This window comes from Hipposideros armiger, unplaced genomic scaffold (genome assembly GCF_001890085.2).
Source record: "Hipposideros armiger isolate ML-2016 unplaced genomic scaffold, ASM189008v1 scaffold_82, whole genome shotgun sequence".
In the NCBI taxonomy this organism is placed as follows: domain Eukaryota; kingdom Metazoa; phylum Chordata; class Mammalia; order Chiroptera; family Hipposideridae; genus Hipposideros; species Hipposideros armiger.
Genome location: NW_017731432.1, coordinates 3,393,051 through 3,418,269, shown reverse-complemented (window position 1 = coordinate 3,418,269; position 25,219 = coordinate 3,393,051). Strand labels below are relative to the sequence as shown.

At 48.6% G+C, this 25,219-nt stretch overlaps 1 protein-coding gene across 10 annotated transcripts in view; it reads right to left on the bottom strand.

The window, feature by feature from the left end:
* Positions 1-25,219, bottom strand: part of ST3GAL3 (ST3 beta-galactoside alpha-2,3-sialyltransferase 3) — a 170,892-nt gene that overhangs the window by 14,101 nt on the left and 131,572 nt on the right. For all 10 annotated transcript variants that reach the window (XM_019643831.1, XM_019643829.1, XM_019643830.1 and 7 more), the window contains 4 exons: positions 14,013-14,107; positions 10,815-10,878; positions 9,860-9,955; positions 9,372-9,558 (listed from right to left, as the gene is read on the bottom strand). In XM_019643831.1, the coding sequence (XP_019499376.1) occupies positions 9,372-9,558; positions 9,860-9,955; positions 10,815-10,878; positions 14,013-14,107 (442 nt within the window). The remainder of the gene's footprint in view (positions 1-9,371; positions 9,559-9,859; positions 9,956-10,814; positions 10,879-14,012; positions 14,108-25,219) is intronic.

Genomic DNA, 25,219 nt, shown 5'->3' with positions numbered 1-25,219 from the left:
ACCCTGACATCCTAACTACTTACTCTGTGTCCCTAGGCAAGTCTTTACCCTTTCTAAGCCTCATTATCTTCATCCATGAAATAAGGGAAATAAAGACTAGTTGGTACTTCATAGTGTTTGTGCTATGACAATTAAAAGTCATGCATGTAACATATTTGGCACAAAGTTAGCTCTTTAGCTTCTGTTATTAGTCCTCAGGACAAAGTCCAAGCTCCTTGACACGACTTTGGCTTCTAAGACCCTTCACCGTCTGTCCCCTGCCTACCCAGCCTCATCTCCAAACCTTGCTCCCACATCCATGGAAGCTTATCTCTAACATGTGTGGGGCCAGGGACAAAGTGGAAGTCCATGTACCACATGTCTAAATTTTAGATTCTATTATAAGTATTTGAAAGTTACAGATCAAAGGTATCAAACTTAAATAAAACATATTCTTGGGCCGGCCGAGTGGCTCAGTTGGTTAAGAGCGTGAGCTCTGAGCAACAGGGTCGCTGGTTCGATTGCCACATGGGCCAGGGAGCTGCGCCTGAGCTGAGCGGCTGCTGAGCTGCCAGCAGGTGGCAGGATGGCAGGATGGCCCAGCTGGTGAGAGCATGTGCTCCTAACAACAAGGTTGCTGGTTTGACTCCCGCATCGGATGGTGGGCTACACCCACCTGCAACTAAGATTGAACATGGCACCTTGAGCTGAGTGGTTGTGAGCTGCTAACAGGCAGCCGGATGGCGATCAGACTTGAAGCTGAGCTAGCTGCACCCTCCACAACTAAGATCGAAGGACAACAACTTGACTGGTCCCCTTCCCCGATTCCCAAACACTGTTCCCAATTCCCCAATAAAATCTTTAAAAAAACGAAAATAAAAACAAATATATTCTATTCTCCCTTGAAAAATGACCTGGAAGGCCAGGTTTGGATTTAGAATTCTGACTCCTAGAGATCTATGCTGGACCATGATGGTGTAGGGAGACTACCCCAGCCTGTTTCCCTTCTCTTCCCACTCCTGGTCCATCCCACACCATGCGAAGTATTGTGCACGCATATGTGGATTCCTCAGCCCGCACATCCACGTTCTGCTCCCAGCCTCTGCAAACAGCCCTCCTTGGGCATAGGGGTATGCCGCCTTCAGGAGGATGGACGTGGACTTGGCACTGACTGCTGGGGCAGGACATTTGGAGGTCTCTAGTACCTGGCAATGGTCTAGTAAGGGAGGCTGGGCCTGGGGTGGGCATTTCCCTCTTGACCCTGCGTATTCCTCTTCACTCCATGGCAAAGAGTGGGGCTGGAGGACAGCCAGGCACCCCTTTCCCAGGTCTAAGGGAAGGGCTGCACTCATGCCACATACCAGTTATATTGAATTATTTTTAATTCACTAAATATACCACACGCGTTGCCTGTGCTGTTCTCTGTGCCCGAAACTTCATCATCATCTGGCTAACATCTACAGGAGGTTGGGGCAAGCAGCTCAGTCAGGGTCCAGGGCGTATGTAAGTGTCCCCGTGGCCAAGAAATGGGGTGGCTGGACCACCGTGACCAGGGTTGTATGTGCTGCCCTGTGCCCAGGCCGTCGTTCTCCCTGGCAGGGTCATTCCTGGGCCCTGTGGCTGGGTATCCTGTCCTGCGGGCAGGCAGTGCTCGCCTCACTGAATCTCACCTTTCAGCAGGTGATCGTCACCCGCAGAGGAGCAATGTCACGTGCACTGTCTCACTCACTCCCTACAGCAGTATAATGGGGAGGCACTCAGGGAAGCTTTTACTCTTCCCATCCTACAGAAGGAGAAAATGAAACTCCCAAGATGTGGGCTGAGGCAGAGGAAGAGACTGGTCTCCGTTCCCAATACAAGTCCTGTGCGGTTTCACCGACTTTACCGGCACCGAAGGAGCAAGGGTGAGAGTGGCTGCAATGGCTGGTCCAAGTGCCTGCACCCTCTGCAGGGTTGCTGAACTTGCTGCTTTATGGTCTGTCAAGTAGCTGAACTACAATTTGCATAATAAACCCTTTAGGTTATGTATGGGTTGGGCCATCGTAAGTCACATTCTAATAAAAATCTTTGTGTTCAGATTTTTCCCTCCTTTGGGGGATGGCTACTGGTGCCAAGTGTCATTTCCTTTCCAAAAAGCTTGTCCCCGTTTACACTGACCAGTAGCCTTTGAGAGCACCTGTCACTGCGCTCTTGCCAAAATCGTATTACAATTTAAACACATTCTTTAAAGATGTGGTAGGTGATAAACGGCATCCTGTTGCCTTCGCATGAATGTTTCTGGCTACTAAGAAAGTTCAACATATTTTTGTTGTTTACTAGTTAAATTTCCTGCTGTGTAATATGTTCGGTCTCCTGCCTGTTATCTGCTGGGTCCTAATGGTTTTCTTGTCAACTTTCCTGATAAGAACTATTTGTCATATTTCCTAAATGTACTTTTCCGAGTTTGGTGGTATTCAGTCTTCTGTTGTTAATTTCATTTAAATTTTCATGTATTATCACATCTGATTTCTATTAGCACTTCTGTCCTTCAAAAGTTCTTTTCCCTCCAGGGATTTGATTTCTATTCTACTTTCTTCAAAATTTCCTTTGGTTGTATTTTTATGTTGTACTTCTTAGTCCATTTGGAATTTATTTTGATGTATGCTATGAGGAGAGGGTCAAAAACCTTTCTGAAAGCTATATTTGGAAAACACAATGAACAAAAAGAAAAGTTGGCTTGGAGCCGACTTTGTGATGCTGACAGACAAGTGAGAGAGGCAGAGCGCCAGAGGCTGTTTGGTTTTCATTTCTTTATCAAGCAGAATGATCTTGGAACTGCAGAAAGGAGATCAAACATGGCTGAGAGGAAAGAGACACCTGGAAAAGGCAGGCGGAGAGCAAAAGAACGCAAGGGTCTGAACTAAAAGAATGCTCTCCCAGGGCAATGAAAGAGCAAAGAGCCCTGACTGAGAGGCAGATTTGGGTTAAAATCCTGACTTTGCCAGAAGTTACTGCCTTACTCTGGGCCTCATTTTCCACATTTTATTTATTCATTGACATATGCCAGCTATGTTTTAAACACTGCTAGAGGTGATGGGCTTACAGAGATTAAACAGGGCAGTTCCTCTAGAGGCTTATAAAAGTTGACAGATAAGTAAACTCTAAGCTGTAATAGGGTGATGAGTGTTATGGAGGAATTAAGCATGCTTCCCAGGATTTTGGCCATAAGCTTGTAAGAATCAGGGACTATCCGTAGATCTTAGCACTGTGTGGGACACACAGTAAGTCTCACTAAATACTTACTGACAAGTTGTTCCTTTAAAGGGAAGCACAAGTTGAATCCACTGGATTTAGAATCAGAAGAGAGAGGTTTGGAAGCTGGGTTCGAGAGGGTTGAGAAACAGATGGAGAAAACACGGAGATACATCATGGAAAGGCGACAACTCTCTCAAAAACTTGAGAGATGGGAAGGAGAGAGAGGGTGAACACAAGCTAAAGAGAGGGCTTTTATTTTTAAGGTGACAGAGACCTGAACAAATTTAGAGATGTGAGAGGAGGATCCAGTAAAGAGGTGACAAAAGAGATAAACAAAAGCAGACAGTTCCTGAGGAGGTGGGAGCAGATGGCATCCAGAGCATAGGAAACAAATGACCTTGAACGGGAGAGGCACAGAAAGGATGGTGGAGGAAGGACGTAGGGGTGGAGAGGGATGCAGGTAAGTTTGTAGACTGGAGGCTGGGAAGTTGAGAGTTCTTGACTGGTGATGACCTTGATTTTCTCTGCAGAGCTGGATATGAGATGTTTGCTTAGAATAGGAATAGAGGTATAGCAGAATTAAAGAAGATAGTGAGGGTAGGTTCTGAGAAGAAAAATGACCAGGGACAGGACACAGGAGTGGCAAGTAGCAGCAAGATGCTAGAAGGTAATACCACCAAGTGTTGCCATCTCAGCTGTGGTTTCTCTCTTCACAGGTGACTCCCTGGTACTGGACTGGCTGGGTGGGGAGTCACGGGGAGAGGGAGTTATCAAGTGAGAAAGACAGTATTTGGAGCATCTGTTCCATGTGATTTTGGTGATAGACTTGGATTTGCTGAATGTATAAATCAGTGAATAAATGAAAGGCATTATAGTGCAATGGTTAAGGTGGGACACGTTTGGTCCAAAACGCTGCTCTACCACTTACTCACAGGACCAGCCTCACAGGGTTGTTGAAATGGCTGGCTGAGATACTGCACGTAAGGCAGGTAGCCCCGGGCCGGGCATGTGAAGAGCTCAGTAAATGGTAGCTCTTCTCATTCTCATAGGCCATGGCAGGTAGGAGCCAATCAATGGAGGCTTCCAAGCAGGAGGGTGATGTGGTCAGATTTATTTCTTAGGAAGATCCCTGGGGCCCTCAGAGCTGGGTTGAATTCAGCTCTCTCCACTTAACTAGTTGTGTGATCTTGAGCAAGTAACTCATCCTCTCTGTGCCTCAGTTTCCTAATCTCCCAAATGGGGATAACAGTACCCATCTGATAGGATCATGATGAAAACTGAATGAAGGAGTACAAAGAAGGCTAGAAAAGTGAAGAGCTTAATAAATGACAGCTGTGATGAGGGTGATGGAAGGAGGAGGAGGAAGAAGAGGAGGAGGGAGAGGGCCAGGAAGAGGAACAGGAGGCAGGAGAGGAGACGGTGATGGTGATGACTGTGAGACAGAGTAACCAAGAAGTCACGGAGGAGCGTGATGAAGAGGAGCACAGGGTGGTGATGCCGTGAGCCCCAGGTCCTGAGCACATTTTACCTGAGGGTGGAGGAGCAACGGTTAGGATGTGGTAACGGGAAATGAGCACGGAGTCTTCCTGGCCCTCACAGGGGATAAGAGGAAATGTGAAAGGGCGGTGTCCACTGGAGATGGCTGCAAAGGAAACGGCATCCCAGGACAGCTTGTCTCAGGTTTGGAAAGGAGGCTGTGGCGTGGGGACCATGGATGCTGGCTCAGCAGAAACCTCACCATGGTGAGTCCCAGCCTAACCCCGTTTGGATGCCCTGCACTGAGTCTCCCCTGAGGTGAGGTGGTGTTCATACTGAGATCCTTCTAGGCAGAGCCCAGCCCAAGGCAATGCATCCCTCTCAGGCCTGGAACAGAGTATTCGTGTAGGTGCAGATGGACATTCTTGGGCCTGGTCCAGTAAGACCTCCTACACGGGGACCTGGTGATCCTGTGGATTTCCCAGGCTGTTAGCCCAGCCCCGCTGCCTCTCCCAGGAGCCCCGAGTCTCTCCCTCCTCTAGGCTTGGCCTCTGACCTTGGTCACCTCCTAGGTCAGTCCCTATGGCCTAGACAGACAAATGCTTCACTCCCTAGTGCAACTGGGCTTTTCTAATAGCAACACCACCAATGATAATAAAATAATAAATAGCATTAATAATGGCCGTAGACAGCACTTACTGTCAAACACTATGCCAGAAGGTGCTATAGTTCATCTAATTTAAATTTTAAAATAATTCTGAAAGATGGGTAGTATCACTTCTGTTTCATAGATGAGAGTAAATCTAAGGGATCTAGGTAATTAGCCTAAGGTAACCCAGCGAATAAGTGACAGCATCTAAATTTAAAACTAAGTCTACTTAACTCCAAGGCCTAACCTGCCTTCCCCTCTTAAACCATGCTGTCTTTCTCAAATTCGGGGACCCAGTCCTCCTGTGCATGAATGTGGGGCCCTGAGGGACCTCTGAGATCCCTCCCTCCTTCCCAAGAACTGAACTACAGCTGGAACGTCAGGCCTATGTCAAGGCTGTCCAGGAGCCACCTCCAACACTTGTCCTCTCCCGTCCCCCTGCTGGGCTGGAACCATGCCCATACCCACTCAGCCCAGGCCTCTGGGCCTCCTCACTGAATTGACCACCAGTCAGAGGCCGCTCAGCAGTGAGGCCAGATTTCCAGTTTCAGGAGTGAGGATGAGGGGTTGGAGGAGAAGGGGGATGTAGGTAGGCAGCTGCCCGGGGCCTCTGAAGCCCTGGGTTACCAGGCGTCCTAGGGAAGGGGGTGGGAAGGCTGGCAGAGGAAGGGGGCCTCAGTGAGTGCATGGGAAGCCGTGCCTCTCACATGTCCTGCCCCCTCCAGTCCCCAGGGCTCCTTCTTCAGGACAATGGACAGGGACTCTCCAGCCTTCATCAAACATCAGGAGGAGGATGCTCGGGCCACAGCACCTACCACACTGGATTACAACTCTAGTTTCAGGACTGTCTCTCCCACTAGACTATGACAGACTTTGGATCAGAGATGGTATTTAATTTATATTTGTATTCCCAGGGAGCCGCATAGTGCCAGCACAGAGAACACCTCAATGATGCCTGGCAAACAAGTGAGTGCATGGAAGGATGGAGCCAGGTGTGCCTCCGAGAAGAATTTCCCAAGAACTGGAGGCTGCTCCCTCCCACCACGGACTTACATACACCTACACCGCCATGTCCCGGGTTCGACCCTCCCTCCCAACCTCAGCTTCCCTACTTAACAGTCTACTGGTGCTCTTCTAAGCTGCCCTGGACACACATGGCCTGCTGAGAGTCCCTCCACCTACTTGCTGGCTGGGTCAGGGCTCCTGGGATCTGGCAGATAAAGGGCCTTTGGACTTATCTGTGCAGCTACTGTCCAGTGAATCAGGGAGCCACAAATGGTGATGAAGAGAGGTCCCGTGTGCATGAAGTAAGTGTGGCTAGCCTTAGCACAGGCTGCTTTTTGGGTTGTTCAGTTTTCCTTTCCCATATCTTTCCACATCCCATTAGGACTCCTGGGTACCAGAAAGTTACACACTGTGAACAACTGCTCACATAGCAATCGGCAGGTAGCAGCCATGGCTGAGGCCTAATACCTGTTCCCGCCCTGCCCAGCCAGGCCTTGGCTCCTGAACAAAGAGCTGCCTCCTGCCAGAATTCTGCAGGCGAGGCTCCAGACAGGTACAAAGAGCTCTCCAGTGTCCCAGAGGCTTCAGGGTTAGAAATGTCACTGCAGGAGCAGGACAAGCCTATGGCTGGGCCCAGACGGGAGGCGCCTGGATAAGCGGCCTCTCCCACATGTACCTGGGTCTTAGAGGCCAGAGAAGTGAAGTACAGCCTGCAGAGGTCCCGTGAAGGCATTAGCCTAGGCTTGGGGTAGAGAAGGGTCCTAAGAAGAGGCTTCCCGGGTAGCCAGAGGGGCCTGGGCAGGCCTGCTCTCAGTGCCGGGATTGGAAGCCATGGACATCATGGGCTTTCCTCTGGCAGCTCATTCTAAAGACCCAAATTATCTTTGATGATGGAGGCTGGGGAGGCTCATGGAACTTCAGGGGACTCTTCCCTGTCTCCTCTCTCTCCTTCCCACTCCTCCCACCTACCCTGCGAAGGAGTTCTCACCAACATGAGGCTGGTCCTAGATCCCTGGGCATGGCCTGGATAAGACAGGACTCAGACATCAGTAAGGTGAGTGTGTGCCTAAGCACAGCCCACACTTCCTCAGCCCACCTGCTCTAGTACCTGCGATCAGCCTGCCACCCAGGCCAGGCCAGGAGGAAAAGTGAGGCCCTGCTGTCTGCTCCCCAAGTGGCCAGAGTACAGTGAGTCTTCCATCTCTTTTCTTTTCTTTCCTTACTCCGCTGGATGAATTATAAGAGCCTTAAATTAACTGACCTTGGTGTTCTTGGAAGGCGTATGTGATAACACCCAGCTGGCTGGCCCTGACCCACCTGGCCTCCTGATTTGGGCTGCCTGTCCTATCCCAGTCTGCCCAGCAGGAAGCAGGACCTGGTGTTTGAACCAATTCCAGATCATTTATGGTGGCTGGACATTGAGGGGTAAAAAAAAAAAAAAAAAATGGGACCAGGGTCCTGTCCTCCAGGAGCACCTTTGACAGGCATCCGTGGGCAGAGGAAAGGATGTGCCAGGAGGGGTTGGGCAGATGGTCAGAAGTCCAGGGTGAGAGCAACCCCAAAGCTAGCTGGGGTTCACCAAGGCAGGCCGTTTCCTCCCATTTCTCCCATGGAAGTGCCCACCTGTGATCCCTATTCTATTGCCTTCAAAGCAAAGAGAAGAGCCCCCTCAGCCCTCCATTCTCTGCCTGGTTTGCATGATAGCGGGCCTGCTTGCAGCGGGGGCTGGCTGAAGCCAAAGCCCCTCCTCCCCTTTGGGGAGCCTGGCTGGACCCAGTGGAACCTGGCTGCCTCATTCAGCCTGGGTCTGAAGTGGGCTCCCCTTCCCCACTGTCCCACCTACCTGAATTTCTGGACCTGACTTCTGTCTTCTCTCTCGCTTGCTACCTACTTGACACTGCCTGCACTTGGCCTTGTTTGGGCAAGGGCTGTGGAGTTAAACCAAATTACACTGAGACCTCCATAGGCAGGTTAAGCTATTCCCACCCCACCCCTTCACCCCCAATGCTCCTCTAAACCTCCAGAAAAGGAAAACTAGCTTCTTGCTGTAGGCGGAGGGTCGTCTGTCACCATTCTCCTCTGGTAGGAGGTCTGGGTATTGGAAGATGAATGGCCTGAACTCTGTAGTGCCCCTCTCCTGGGGTGACTGGTGACAGCTGGTTGAGGGGAGAGGGGGGACGGGGCTGGACAAGTTGGCAGGTGTCCCTGTCGGCCCAGAGCTGAGAAATAGAGGACTCAGGAGGGGACTCAGTGGGTGGTCCACAAAGGAACAGTCTGATCCTACTTGGCCACATAAGCTCCCTAAAGAAATGGGCCCTGACTCTTGCCTGTGCAGATCAGTAAGCATAGAATCCGATCATTCCCAGAGTGGAACCAGACTCAATGGCAGGTTGGGGGCCCAAATGCAGGTCAGTGGTAAAAGTACAAAGTGGAGAGAGGCTGGGACGTAGGTGTGAGTCTGGGAACTGGTACCCTCAAGTTGAGGGGTCTGTTGTCCACACAGAATGGCCCTAGGGTCCAAATAAGACCTTCCTCCCTTGGCTGGAAATGAGGGTGGACCCACACGAGCAGAGTCAGAGAGACCTCACAGAGGGTAAGAGGGATGTGAGGAGGCAACTACAAGGTCAGGGCAGGAGAGTATGAAGATTCGGGGTAACGCGAGGGCTAGCCACATAAAAGCTTTCCTTACCAGGGGATCTAAGGCCAGGGAAGGGCCCACAAAGGCTGCTGGGGAGGGACTTGGGGTGTGGGTTGGGGTGTGGCTAGAGAAGATGGAGAAAGGACCTGGAGCCTGGGTATCGGGAAGCAGGTAGCGGGTATCAGGCGTATCAGCTCCAGGAGTCTGGGCCAATCACCCTTGGCATCTCCTGGCCTCTATGTCCCTTGGTTGTGTTTGGTTCTTCCAGCTGTGAGTCAGTAATGTTTGCAAGTTTCCTCCTTGTTCTTTGCTGGGTTCGGAGGAAGAGGCTGCCCTGGAAGATGGGCAAGGCCGGGGGAGGAGGGGAGGAGCTGGTGCGAGGGGGCTCACCACTCTCTCCTTGTAGACGATGTACTTCAGCCACTTGAAGTCCTGCCACTTGAAGCCCGCGAGAACAAAGAGGGAGTCGCGTTCGTATTGCTCGGGCCGCTGCATGGCGCCCTCAGGGTAGGTGATGCGCAGTGTGGTTTTGCTGCCCACGTCCTTCTCAAAGCCTTTCACTGGTGCTGAGTTCAGTCTACAGAGAGCAGGACCAGTCAGAGCCCGCCTCGGGCTCACTGCATATGGTCTGTGGGTCTGTATTTGGGGAAGCGCTCTAGTTGACCCCAGAAAAGCCCAGGTGCAGAGCATGAAAGCTCAGGTCACCTGGTCACCATCTAGCTTTCCATTTCCAAACCCTCCAACCCAGGGTTCTTCTTAAGGCTTCTGCAGACCTCCAGCCCAACTGGCCAGATGGACAGACAGTTCTTAATGGGCTCAGACACCAGGGTTTGGGTTGGGACACGCAGGTGCCCATGGCACTGCTTTGGGGAACTCACCTGACCACAATGTCATAGTCATCAATTCGTGACCCCAGAGACTTGTTGGCAAGGACACCTCCATTGCCTACGATGATGCAGCGGCGGCAGCTGAGGCTGAGGAGAGAGAGGCAGAGACCTCCGGAGTGCTGTCATCACGTCTCCTTCTCCCCTACCCTTTCGGCCCTTGACCCCATGCCCTCAGCCAAGTGCAGGCTGGGATCGAGGAAGAAGACCGATGGGCTTCTGGCAGCGTCTCTGAGAGGAGGCCAGACCTTACTGTGGGTAGCTGGGCCACCTGGAACTCTCAGACATCCCTAGTCCCTGACACTCGTCCAGGAAAACGTGGGTGTGGAAAGGGCTCGGGCAGTAGCTCTGGGGAGGTTAGGAAGGAGGCTCTGGTTAGATGGTATTCTGGGTTAAAGATTCCCCCTAAGTTAGTGTGCTTTAGACAGCTTTCAGGAGAGAGGAAAGTGGGCTGAGCTTGAGGGCTACGCCAGAAAAGCAAGAACAAAGGAATGGGACTGGAGGCTCTAGACTCAGGCCTTATATTCAACTCAGAAGCCCCTATGCTCTCAGTAGCCGCTAGGAAACCCTACTCATTTTGCTTTGCTGCCCCTGGCCATGGGGCTTCCTCATCTAGGCTCTGTTGGCTTCCGAGCTGCCACTGCCGCCCGGATGTAAGCCATGGCCCCTTCAGTTGCCCCACCACCTAGCTCCTCAGTTCCAATGCTGGGCACATCCCAGCCCAGTGTCTTTAGTTCTTATCCTCAGAATTCTGCTGTCTGAGAACTGAGGTGTCTTGCCATGTGGTTGTAGCCCACAGGGTACAAGCCCAACTGGATGGCCCCACTTTTCTGCTCACCCACCCCAGTGTGTGCACTGTGTGCATGCGTGGATACACTGGAATCTGCTCATGTCCAAGAAAGGCCAGCTGGTAGCTGAGGGGCGGGAGGCTGGGCAGCAAGTGGCTCACCTGTCCAAGGCAGGGGTCAGGCGGTACTCTTTGGTGACTGACAAGATGGCTTTGATCAGATTGTCTGTGGATAGAAGAGGGAGGTTACTGTTAGAGGGTCACTTAAGTTCCCATGAAATGTTTTGCCAATGAACTGATTTGAAGGCACACGCTCCCGGGCTAGGGTGGAGGTGGAGGTGGGGAGAGGGAGCTCTGGGCACAAGGTTGGCTGGGCCATTGGCCGCACTTTCTCCCTGAGAAAGTAGATGAGGGCAGGAGAACAGGCAGGCACACTCAGCTCAGCCTGCAGCCAGGCCCCAGCACCAGCAGGCAGTTTCTTCCCCAGCCCTTCCCGGACAGTCTCATCCGGCTTTGGGAGGCTCTGCAGTCAGACCCCAGGACATGTATCACCAGCCCCAGGACTTGCCCAGAATGGGAGTACCTGCTCAGAGGCAGAGACAATGTTGTGCTCATCTCTGAGCACACCGAGCAGACACCAGGGAGCCAAGGAGGAGAGAGACAACCAATGATGAAGAGTAGAGCGGTCCCAACCAGCTACCCCAGCCAGACCACTCTGCCCCATTTCTTCCCCTCACTTCTTCCCTCGAACACTGCTGATGTCTAATCCTTTCCTTGCCAGGCTGTGTCTATGTCCTTACCTCCTTGCTTCTTCAGGACCTGTGGCCTGCCATCTGCCTACCTGCACTCCACTCAGGCTGCCCTCAGCAAGGGCCCCATGACCTCTGTGCTCTCAGATCTTGTGCCCACTAGTCAGACCTCAGTCCTCTTGGCCTCTCTCTGGCTTCTGCAATGATGATTGCTCTCCTTTCAAACTCTGGTGTAATGAGAGCATTATACTGTGTAATGATATTGGCTTTGGAGTTAAATCTGGCTCTGCTACTTAAGACCTTAGATAAATCACTTGCTTTGCATTTTAGTTTCCTCATCTTTCAAATGAAGATGGTAATTCCTAGGTTGCAGAGTTGTTAGAAATATAAAAAAGATAATGTACATAAAGATCTAAAGATAAAGTAAGTAAATTGGTACAACCACAGCAGAGAGCATCTTAATAATACCCAGTAAAGATGTAGGTGTGCATAGATTGAGATCTTGCAACTCCACTCCTCGGTGGATAGCATTAAAACATTCAGACATTTGTTGAAGGAGACTTGTACAAGAATGTTCATCGCAGAACTGTTTATAATAGCAGAATGTTGGAGGCAATGGAAGTGTCCACCAAAGGAAAACAGATTAAATGTGGTACATAGAATACTGCACAGCTGTCAAAAACAAAACAAAACAAAACCAATGACCTAGAGCTATACGTACCAACACAGAAAAATCTGAAGAACATAAGCAAAAAAATCAATTTGAAACGTACACAACTACACACACACACACACACACACACACACACACACACACACACACACAACCATTTGTAAAGTTTAAAAACATGCAAAAGCAATGCTATTATTTAATGGATATATACATATATCATAGAAATATATAAACTTATAAGAAATATATAAACAGGCATTGGAATAACATCAAAACCAGGATAAGGGGGGAAAAAGGCCATAGAGTGGGGAAGGCCACACGGAGCTTAATTGTATCTCATTTTGTATTTCTTAAGCTGGGTAGAGTACATGCGTGCTCATAATATTAGTATTTTTTATAGGTCTGAAATATTTCATGTAAAGAAAGGATGCCTCCAAAATTAAAAATAACAACCTTTTAAAAGACAGGATGGACAACACTGTCAGATGCAGCTGAGAGGCCAAGTTAAGGGCTGAAAAGTATCCTTTGGAGCTCACGGGAGCACTGAGCAGTTTCACTGGGATTGTGTGTGTGTGTGGGGGAGTCATGCTTCAGGAGTAAATGGTGAGAAAGAGGAGGCAGCAGACACAGCACATCTTTCCAGAAGTTGAATGAGAACGGGGTAAGGAAACCACCCTTGAGGAATGCTCTATACTAAGTGCCTTCAGATAGGCTTTATGGTGGGCTGCAGGGAAGGCACCAAGCCCCTCCTTTTTCCCACCTCCAATTTCACCTCTGAGGAAGGGCATATTGCCACTAATTGGCCAACAGGGTTTTTGTTTGCCAGGAGGGGAACCTTGGCAGAAAGGGCATAAACTTTCATGTGCTCTCTTGCTGGCTGATGGGCAGCTTAACAGAATCAGTGTCGCGTGAGGATTCAGAGAAAAGAGCAGGCTGTTTGGCTACCTGTACCCAGGAAAAAGGAGTCCTTTATATGGTTCAACCCAACCCATTAGGTATGTCCTTGAAGGTTTGAGGTCAAAGCTCCAGTTCGAGAGTATCCTTTTGCCGGCCACTGTCTTCTGTTCGGGGAGGGGTGGGCTGGCTGTGTAGAGCGTTCTTGGAGCCCCTGGCCAGCAGTTATCTTATTTAATTCTGACCACAACTTATTACAATGGCATTATTCTCTCCATTTAACCAATAAAGAAACTAAAGCACAGACAGTTCAATAACCTGTCCAAGGTCACAGCTAGGAAAGAGTGGTATTGGGGTCTGATCCTAAAGTCCAAACTTTACCATGCCATGAAACAGTACAGGAACTTGACAAGGAAACGGAACTGTTCAACTATCAGGGATGAAACACTCTGAAATTAGGAGGGAGCTGCGTTGGTGAGGTCCCTAAGGCAATGGAAGAGGACAGCTCTGAGACCATAGCGGGAAAGGTTAGCCTTGGACGGAATAGGAAGGGACTGGAGCGGGGACTAGGCTAAGGTGAGAAACATAAGGAGGGGGTGGTGGAGGACCTGGTCATTCCTCGGGCATGGGCTCTATTTTCCCTGGGATTTCCCTCCTCGTCCCTAGTCCTCCAGCGCTCGTGTCTCTGGCGCTCCTTTCCTGCGCCCTCACAGCACCGTGTTCTTCCCTCACCAGAGCCCTTGCTGTCCTGCACTCTGAATATCCATATTTCCAGTAGGCTGGAGCTGTCTGAGGATAGGGACCATGTCTATCTCCTCCACTGTTATATACCTAGACCCGACAAAGTGGTGGGCTCTGAGTGGATAAAGAAGAAAAAAGACAGGAAGGGAAAGAGGGAGAGAAGGGAAGGCATTGTTGAGAGTGGGGAAGAGGGGTAGATCCCCAGCATGGGGACTTCTGAGGGTGCAGCCCTGTCCTGAAGTGTAGCGAGATGGTCTGGGAGATGAGATGGGAATGTCGAGTGGGTCAGGGTTCCCAACATACCTTGACCTTTGATCCCAAAAGGCGGCACAAATTCCCGGATCCTCGCCCACTTGCGGAAGGAGTCATCCAGGAACATGGGTGCTGGCTTGGAGAACCTGGAATACAACAGGGCTGTTGAGGACCCCCAAACGCAATAGGCTAGGGTACTGGCTGGCTCTTCAGGACATCTGCCGTGGCTATGGCTCTGCTGGAAGCCACCTCCCACATGACAGCACACCCTTCCCACCCCAGCCTGTTCACGGGGCAGCTGCTGTGCAGGCCTGGACAGATCTCGTTCAGTGGAGCCTGGGTGTAAGGGAGCAGGCCTGGCCGGTCCTTATGTAGCCAGCTGCAGGCGTGGAGAGTCAAGGCCTGCTCATCAGGGATCGATATTTCTGAGCAGGAAGCTCTCTGGCAGGTTATCCGGGCAGCATCCATCAAATAGTCATTGCTGCCCACACTGTTCTTGTAATCTGGGAACACGGAGATGAGATGCTGTCCAGTGGAACAGAAAAATAACCCAAAATACAGCCAGTGCAGGGAGATAATTTGAGAGAGAATCCTGGGAGGTGGACCACCCAGGGTGAGGAGGCAGGAGAATTCATGATGAGAGGGCAAAGCAGGTGAACAGCCATAGGAGACAGCTGTCTGAAAGAGAAGAGCAAAACTGCGGTATCCAGGGGCTGGGAGGCAGGGCTGAGGAGAGGCTTCAGACAGGCAGGAGCCTGAGTGTACTTGCTGGCAGAGAGAAGGACAGAGGGAACGGGAAGCCCCTCAGGAGGTGAGGGACACACGAGCTCAAGGAGAGCAGGTAATTGTGGTCTGGAGAAAAGATGGGAGGGAAAAGGGGAGGGAAGGAAGGGTGAAGTGGTGCTGCGTTGAGAAGGGAAAAGGGAAGTTTCCTTTTTCTAGGGAAAGCCGCGGAGGAGGGGCAGGGCAGGGTGCAGAAGGGAGTGGGGGCTGAGTGAAGAGGCACAGGAGGAGCCATGCTCTTCAGAGAGGCTTGGACAGCACGGCTTCACGTAGAACCTGGCACCCTGGTTCTGAGACCTTTTCAGGGTACCTGGCAGCCTGGAAGGTGGCTGGTGCCTGGTCATCCACTGTGTGCTGAGTCTTGCTGCAGGGCCAGCTTAGGGCCCAGGAGCTAGAACCTACCCCGCCAATGTACTCTGACTCAAACGTACATTTCTCATTCCCATCGTCATTAACACCATTATAATCACTATACTTAGGAGGGATAATCATCACTTGGAGGGGCCGGCCGAGTGGCTCAGTTGGTTCTGAACAACAGGTCACCGGTTCGATTCCCACATTGGCCAGCGAGCTGCACCCGGGCTGAGCTGCTGCTGAGCTGGTGAAAGTGCGTGCTCTTAGCAGCAAGGTTGCCAGTTCGAACCCATATGGGATGGTGGGCTGCGTGCCCCCCCCCCCGCCGGACCCCCACCGGCAAGTAAGATTGAACGTGGCAACTTGAGCTGAGCAGCCGTGAGCTGCCCAGGGGAGGGTGGGCTGATGGCTCAGCGTGCAACAAGGTTGCCGGTTCCACTCCCGCGGACTACGCAGCCCCCGCAACTAGATTGAAAGCGGGGACTGGACTTAGAGCTGAGCTTGCAACCTCCACAACTAAGACTGAAGGACAACAGCTTGACTTAGAGCTGATGGGTCCTGGAAAAACACAGTGCTCCCCCCCCCCCAATTCCCCAATAAAAATCTTTAAAAAAAACAAGAAACAAACTACGTTCATTTGTTTAAAAAAAAAACCAAAACCACTTGGAGGTCTAACATTGTTTGCGATTTTGATGTGAACTTGAAAGAGGCAGAAGACTTTCAATCCTGCTCCCTCCCCATGACTCAAGCTACGAAGAAGCTGTCGCCACTTTCAAGTTGTCAACATTTGATAGCAGGGGAAGGCCATTCCTGCCGGGCCTCTTTCCTTAGGACTTCTGACTATAAGGGCCATGCAGGTTTCTCATACCTACTTAGTATGTAAAACCTAAGTGAATTAATATATTTGATATTATACCAGAAGATCCTGGCCACAGTCCATATGTAATAGCAAAGGAAGGAAGGTCCCTAGAAAAACCTGCAGCAAGAACCTCTCCTTCTGTGTCAGGACTAAGCTTACAAAAGTTTTACAGTTTCTCAGTCAGGCTCAGACAGGATTTTATCTGCTTCCCAGTATGTACTGGGTGTCATATGCTAATAAAATCTCCTACGATCTAGCCAAACAATCTCAATATTTTTTCCTTTTCCTTTCCCTTCTTCCTTTTTTCCCCAGCTGATTAGAAAGATCATTAATTTTTACTAAAAAAACCCAACAACAAACAACCTTATTTTTGGTGTTACTTATAATATGTTAATTTTTGGGGAAAAATACAGACAGGCATGCACATACACAATCCATAGAAAATACCCATAATCCTGCAACACAATTTATACACAGTTAACCTTGTGGTATATATCTGTACTGATTTTTATTTTCCCATACTATTGTTTAGACTGCATTGTAGATGATTTTTTTCCACTTTATAATATCCTGAAAGCATTGCTATACAAATGGACACAACTTGCACAGTGAATGGGTCAACTAACTAAAACCATAAACTGCTGGTACCCTGACACAAATCAACTCCTCCAAATCAAATGTACAAGGATACACAAATGAAAATATGACCAAAAGAGTGGGCATTGCAATAGTGCTATGGACTGGGTGTTTGTGTCCCTCAAAAATTCATACGTAGAAACTTAATCCCCAATGTGAAGGTATTTGGAGATGGGGGCCTTTGGAAGGCAATTAGTTCATGAAGTTGGAGCCTTCATGAATGGGATTAGTGCCCTTATAAGAGGCCAGGGAGCTAACTAGTCTTTCTGCCATATGAGGATACAAGACGTGACCATCTACATCCTAGAAGACGGCTCTCACCAGCACCCGACCATGCTGTCACCCTGATTTCAGACTTTCAGCCTCCAGAACAGTGAGAAATAAATTGCTGTTGTTGATAAGCCACTCAGTTTATGGTATTTTGTTTTAGTAGCCAGAACTAAGACAATAAGTAATGGGGGAAAAAAAATTCACGGGAGAGATCATGGCAAAAAGCATTAAATAGGCCTGAGGACAATTTCTTAAAAATATTTGCCTCTAGTGTATAACTTATTTATTTCTTGCTCTTGTTATCTGTCTTCAAACACTTTTCATTTCACCTCATTCTTTTATTGGGCCCTCATATTTTAGATGCTTATTTTGCAGATCCTCTTTATATTTCTTGAAATTTTGAACCAGCCCTGCTCTAACATTTCTTTCTGCTAGTTGGGTGCACCTTTGTGCAAAGGCTATTCTTTTCTCCTCCTGTGTATATATTTTAAAAACCTTTTTTAATGGAAAATTTCAAATTTGTACAAAAGTTGAAAACATAAAACAAACAAAGAAAGCAGTACAGTGAATCCCCCACAGACCCATTACCCTGATCAATTAGCAATTATGGTCAATTTTGTTCCTTTTATACCCTATCCACTTTCTTTCTGTATGGTTTTGGAAAATCCCAGAAATCATGTTCTTTCACCCATAAAAACATTTCAGCATCAATTTCTAAACGATAAGGCTACCTTAAAAAACATAACCACACCTAAACAACTCCTTTTAAAATTATTATTACACCTAAAAATCTAACTTGAATTTCTTAATAGCAATAAATATCCAGTTTTCAGATCTCTCCTACTATCTCATTAATGTTTGTTGTTATTTATTTTAACAGTTGGTTTATATATAATAGATCAAAATGAAAGCGCATACACATTGAATGTGGCTGATCTCTATATCACTTTCAAGTCCACAGACTCTCATTTTCCCCCTTCGGTTTTTTTCATCTTGGCTCCTGAATCCTTTTGACACACCCGAGTAATCGTAGATAATATCCTTGCTTTCTAGTATGTAAAGATGTTCCAGGCTCATCTTGTACCTTTCTTGACTCCACCTGGAACCAGTCATTTTCCCAAGGAGCCCTGGTTCCTTTGAATTGGAAATGGTATTTAGAGACCACCATCTGGATGGCTAGGGATATTCACATTACTATGGGTTAGACATTGTTTCCAGGACTTTTCAGGGGGACAAAGCTAGGAAATAATTTTCTGAACAGAAAATACATCATACATGTATACTGGTATTCCCAATTCCGATTCAGAATTACAAGATTTGTACTTGCCTTCTTTTCCCTTTCTAATAGCTTTATTGAGATATAATTCACATACCATAAAAGTAATTTACTTACCTTCTTTGATTTTATATTTGTATTTCTTATCTTTTAAGCTGACATCTTTGTTTATAAGTAATAGTAACACAATTACTCATTTGCTTTATCCTTATACATACATATAGATACATATGGAAAAAAAATATATATAATAATTTCAGAATAACATTACTAACACTATCATTACTAAGAACGATTTAGTTTCTTTGCGGTTCTTTTTGTCTTAGCATATACCCCACCAGAGAAATACAAATAACTTTGCTTTTGTCACTTGAAATAATTCTGCTGAGTTTAATTCGTCAATAATACATAGGACATTTGTTTAATTTTGCTTTTGCTTTTTAGAGATTACTTATCCTTCATTTTAATTTAATTTTGTTTTATGATGATATTGAGTCGTCGGGAAAGTCATGACGCATTTTTTTCATTGAAAAACATAGAAAAATACATCATGACTTTCCTGACAACACAATATAAAATTTTACGTAGTTCCAAAAATAAATTCACAAAACAGGATATATTTAGAGGAGTCTAACTTTCATCTCTGTGTCTGATTTCTGTTACTTCTATTCCATATAGTATTCAATTTTAATAGCTTGTATTTTATCCTTCCTTTGTTATTTTTTGATGTAAGCAAATACAGAATATATGTGTCCCTATTCTCTTCTTTATTCAATAAAAAGGTAACATACCATACACACTATTTCACCTAGTGATTTTTTTCACTCTACAATATATTGTGGAGACCACTCCAAAGTAGTATAAAGTTATATGCTGGTTAGTACTCCATGAGGTTATGTACTATATATTATGTATATAGTACAAAGGCAAGGCAGACCCTGGTAGTGGGTCCTGACACCAGGGATTACAGAACATCAGCCTGTTATATTCAGTCCCCTGGGTTGCTCCCCGGCTTCTGTAATGTAGGTTCCACCAGAAGCGGTTACAATGAATAACTTCACATATATGTCTTTTCTATTTGCCAGTATAACTTTGGAATAGAGTCCTAGAAGTGGGTTTGTTGGGTCAAAGCGAAAATGCATGTAATGTTGTTCCATTCTGCCAAATTCCCCTCCACAGGGATTGTACCATTTTGCAATACCCACCAACAATGTACAAAAGTGCCATTTCACTCCCAGCCTCAGAGTACATTGTTGAACATTTCAATTTTGCCAGTCTGATAGGAGAAAAATAGTGTCTCAGCATTGTTTTAATTATAAGTGGAATTGAACACTGTTTTACATATGGAAGGGCCATTTGCAGTTTGTTTTCTGTGAACTTTGTTTATATCTCTTGCCCAGTTTCCTACCGTTTATTGGTCTTTTTCTTCTCTTCCTCCCTCTAGCTTTCTTGAGCTATAACTGACATACAACATTGTGTGAGGTTAAGGTGAACAATGTGTGAGTTGATACACTTCTGTAGTGCAATATGGTTACCACCAGAGTGTTAGCTAACAATCATCTCTTTTGAAGATACAATTGTATCTTTTGAAGATACAATTCAAATTGTATCTTTTGAGATACAATTCAAATATTTCTCTCAGTTTGTTTGTTTGTTCATTTACTTGGCTTATGATGTTTTCTTGCTTTCTTCCTTTCCCCCCCTTTTTTGCAATACATTTTTAAAAGTATAGTCAAATTTATCAATCTCATCCCTTATTTTTTCTGGATTTTGAATCTTACATAGAAAAAATTTCTTCATTCTCAGGGTCTATCTCTTTCCTGGCTAGAATCCCAACCATCTCTTCATTTGCTTTCTTCCCAGGACCCTGTACCCCCTTGTTCCATTGTCTTCTTGTCCCATCCATTAGGCAAAACCCAATCAGAGACTAATCTAATTCTATACTCTTGTACTTTTTATATTTGAAGTGCTGCTAGTACACACACACACACACACACACACACACACACACACACACACACACACACAGCCATGCACTCACATGGATTGATGCCACTACAATGGACTTGAACATTGGTTGGGCCCTCAACTTGGCTCAGTAGCTATTCCAGACCTTCCCCACTCTCCATAAACTCTCTATCCTGTCCAGCTTTCTCTAAGCGGATGTCTCTTCTCTCGGTTCACAGACAAACCAAGATCATCAGTCAGGAATGCCTTCAGCGTCTTGCTTCCTTACCCTCCCCCTACGCCTACCAAAGCGGATCTCCCATCATGCTATGGATCCCATGCCTGTTTATTTCCCCTAAAGCAGACAGCCAAGCTCAGGTCTCTCCAGTGTGAAAACAAACAAACGAACTTTCCCGACCATGTACCCCTTTAGCTACCCATCTCTCTCTCCAGCCTTTCATGGCAAAACTTCTAGAAAGAGCAGTGGATATTCTGCCTCAATTTCCTCATCTACTATTCACGCCTCAACCTAATGCAATCTAGATGTGCTCCTCTGAGCCCCTCTTCCTACTGTTCTGTCTCCCGAGCTGTGCACATTTATAGCTCCTGCACATGCGTCTTTGTGCATTTACACATGCAGTCTCTCTGCCTGAAATGCACCCTGCCCCCTCTGTTCCCCAACCCCCCTCCCTCTCTGCTTGCCTGGAAAATCCTTCTTATTCTTTAAGTTCAAATGCTGCTTCCCCTGGACAGCCTTGCCCCGCTGCTCCAGGTAGACTAGAACTCTTCCTCCAGTGTTTCCACGACACTTTGCTCAGCCCCCAGGGGGTGGCTCAGTGCCTGCAGTCTTGGAAGCTGAGCCAGGAGCCATAAACAACAGGAAATGGGGTGGGGTGTTGGTGGAGGTGGTATGTGTGCGTATAGTGTGTGTGTGTGTGTGTGTGTGTGTGTGCGCGCGCACGCACGTGTGAAGTATGTGCACATGTGTGTGGTATGTGTGTGTGTGCGCGTGGTGTGTGTGTGTGTGGTGTGTGCGTGTATGGTGTGTGCGGTGTGTGTGTGATCGTGCGTGTGTGGTGTGTACAGTGTGTGTGGTGTGTGCGGTGTGTCTGTGTGTGATGTGTTTGTGTCTAGTGTATGTGCATGTGGTGTGTGTGTGTGTGTGGTGTGTGTGTGATGCGTGCGTGTGTGGTGTGTGTGCAGTGTGTGATGGTGTGTGTGTGTGTGTGTGTGTGTGTGTGTGTGTGTGTGTGTTAATTCTGCATGTGGCCTGGGCAGAGACCCATGCTACACCTGGAATAGAATCCAAGGGCTTTTGTCCAGAGACTAGGGTACCAGTTTGGGAGCCTGGCCAGGGTGGAGGTGGCCCCTGAAGTGCAGAATGCCTGGTCAGACTCGTGGGGGTGTGGGATGCCTGACCTGCTTGCCCTGGCCTAGGGGGTAGCAGGGCAGGGTGGGGCAGGCTCCAGCAGACAGGCCCCAGCCTGCCAGCCCTGCCAAGGGCCCGGCACGGCAAGCCAGGCAGCCTCAGGATCAGGTTTCAGTAGGGTGTGTGTGAGTGCGTGAGAAGGAACAGGAAGAAGAGGAGGAGATGTACTGGGACCTGCCCATCCTTTCCCCTTAGATCCTAGAGTGTAACAGTCTAGGGACTTGGGGCTCTAGGAGGGCACATGCTGAGGGTGGGTCTGACCCCTGTGCCTCTCACAGCAAGCCTGGGACCCCAGGACCCAAGAGGCTGACCTGCCCACACACCTACAGACTCCCACCGGCCAGGAAGGGCAAAGCAGGACCCTCTGAAGGGATCATCTGCTCATTTAATGCCCAGTGGTGTGGCTGAGGCGTGGTGTAGAAGGTGAATGTCCTCGACTCTGGCTCATCGACCTAAACCTCTCCTAAGGCCCAGGCCATCGGCCCATGCCCAGAGACCAAGAAAGCTGACTGGGTCTTTTCAGAGGGTGAGGAGTAGTTGTGTGTGGGTACCAGCTGACCCAGAGTAAGGTCTTCATCCTAGTTCTTAGCAACCCATCTGAAAAAGGTACCCCCAGGTGTGGGGTTGCTGGATTAGGGCGACACACAGCTTCAGCTTGCCGCCTGTGCCTGTTTGGTTGTGGGGCCAGCCCTCCATCCACGCTTCCCAATAAGTGTGAGCAGCCCAAGCAGCCTGGGAAATAAAGGCAAGGCAGAGCCCGGTAAGGGGTCCTGACACCAGGGACTACGGCACATCAGCCTGTTATATTCAGCCATAGGTCTGGGCCCCCTCAAAAGTGAGACTGTGAGCTTCCAAGACTGGGGGCTGAGCCAAGTGTCGTGGAAACACTGGAGGAAGAGTTCTAGTCTACCTGGAGCAGCGGGGCAAGGCTGTCCAGGGGAAGCAGCATTTGAACTTAAAGAATAAGAAGGATTTTCCAGGCAAGCAGAGAGGGAGGGGGGTTGGGGAACAGAGGGGGCAGGGTGCATTTCAGGCAGAGAGACTGCATGTGTAAATGCACAAAGACGCATGTGCAGGAGCTATAAATGTGCACAGCTCGGGAGACAGAACAGTAGGAAGAGGAGCTCAGAGGAGCACATCTAGATTGCATTAGGTTGAGGCGTGAATAGTAGATGAGGAAATTGAGGCAGAATATCCACTGCTCTTTCTAGAAGTTTTGCCATGAAAGGCTGGAGAGAGAGATGGGTAGCTAAAGGGGTACATGGTCGGGAAAGTTCGTTTGTTTGTTTTCACACTGGAGAGACCTGAGCTTGGCTGTCTGCTTTAGGGGAAATAAACAGGCATGGGATCCATAGCATGATGGGAGATCCGCTTTGGTAGGCGTAGGGGGACGGTAAGGAAGCAAGACGCTGAAGGCATTCCTGACTGATGATCTTGGTTTGTCTGTGAACCGAGAGAAGAGACATCCGCTTAGAGAAAGCTGGACAGGATAGAGAGTTTATGGAGAGTGGGGAAGGCTTGGAATAGCTACTGAGCCAAGCTGAGGGCCCAACTAACGTTCAAGTCCATGAATTTGCCGTGGGGTGAAAGCCAAACCCCACAGATCCACTTTCCTAGAACCTGCTCTGGGAAGCGGTGGGGTGGACGAAGCAGAGGGACACGGGTTTCTGGAATCTGCCCGGTCTCGTCTGGGATCTTGCTGTGGCAGCCCCACCATAAATGGCCCCACATTGTACGTGTCCAGGCCGGCAAGCAAGCACTTTCTAAAGGCCCCATCAAGCTTACATCTTGCTGCCACTTCCCCTGCCGACCAGCTGAATGGGATCCCCTGGGAGAGCAGGAGTCTGAGCAGGAAGGATGGTAAATCTGAGGCAGGTGGGCATATGTCCAGGGGAAGCAGCCCAGACGTAGAGAAGACACACAGCAGGTATCAACCAACAAGTACTACTCAAGCATGAGCAGCGAGGTCCTGTCCTGTCCAACCACCACTTGCCTACTCAGTGCCAGGTCCTGCGCTGTGTGCTGTAGGGACCTAAAGGTAATTAATTAGTCCTGGTCCTTCCCTTAAGGAGCTAATGGTAGACACAGCTCAACAAATAATCATAAAAAAAATACATCTGCACAGCCTGTGTTTTGGAAAAGACAGGGACACAAAGGTCTGAGACCAACTTCGGGGTATAGGAGAATCTTGAAGGAATTCAAAACCGAGCTGAGCTTTGAAAGACAAGTATGAACCTGGTGGATAACGTTGGGAAGGGTATTCAAGGACAAGGGTAGTATAGGTGAAGGAGAGAAGAGAACCCTCCCTTCAAGACAAGGAGAGAGACTGCTGAGGCTGGACGGGGTGAGGCTTCTGCCTGGTAACCTCTCCCAGGGATTCTTCCCTCGAGTCCCACCCAGGCAGGTGGGGCGGTGTGTGAGGAAGGAATGAGTGGGCAAGTGCATTCTGATGAAGTGTAAATCCAGCTGCGGCGGTGCAAACTCTGCACAGAGGGAAAAGGCCAGCGCAGGACGAGCTCAGCGCTGCCAGGGTTGGCCTGGTGCCCTGAGGCTGTGCCAGGACCAACTGCAGGCTGGATCGCTGCTAACTTGGGCCATGCAGTTCCTGCTCTTTCTTGTTGACACATCGCAGTGGATATCTGCCTTCCTCCCCCCTGCTCCTGTAAGCTCATCCAATTCTTCGTTCCACGTGGTCCTAGTTGAGCTGACCCCACCAGTGCTACTGAGATGGGCACACGTCCCAGGCTGGCCAAGCAAGATACGTTACCCCTTGGAACCACAGTAATTGGCTCGACAATGGTAACCTGACCCAAGGGAGACAAATCAAGTTCTTCTCTGAGAGTTGATGTTTGGACAGTGGGGGGTGTGGGGGGTCTCTCTTTTTCTCTGACTTAGTGAGCTATGAAGACCACAGGAGCCTAGAACAGGGCTTGTGCAAACTACGGCTCAAGATCTGCTGCCTGTTTCATAAAATTTTATTAAAACACACCCACGCTCATTCATTTACCTGATGTCTATGGGTGCTTTAATGCTGTAACAACAGAAGTGGGTCGTTGGGACATGGCCCACAATGCCGAAAATCTCTATTTGGACCTTCAAGAAAAAAATTTGCTGAGGCTGGGCCTGGAACTGCTGGAGCCATCTTCTGTGGCTACACAGAGAAACTGCCTTCAGAACAGTCTACAAGCCCAGAGAAAAGCAGAGCCAAGGTATGTGGAGAAAGACACTATTGGAGTTCTAGATTCAAGTGAGCCTGAAGACAGTTCAGCCCTGAACTTAACAGTTTTATAAACCATGACATTTCCTTTTTGCTTGAGTTAGTTTGATATGGGTTTCTACCGACTGCAACTGCTTCTAGAGGATCATGTTTCAGCTCTTAGTCTAGCTCACAAAGCCCCTGACACTTCTCCCACCTCAGGTACCCTGTCTCTCGCTTCCCTTTCCCTGAACTCGAGCCATATCCAACCACTACAGCCTCCAGGATCTGCCAGGCTCTTTAAGGCCTCCATGCCTTTACACTCACTGTTCTTTCGCTTGAAACTGTCTTCCCCTTTTTGTTCACATGTTGAATTTCTGTCCATTCTTCAGAGGATGTCATCTTCTCTACCTTTGCAGGTGGGCGTCTTCCTGAGCCACACAGGGCTGACCAAGGCCTCCTCAGGTCTCCACTCTCTTCCTCGCACACTCCATCCCCCCAGTACAGT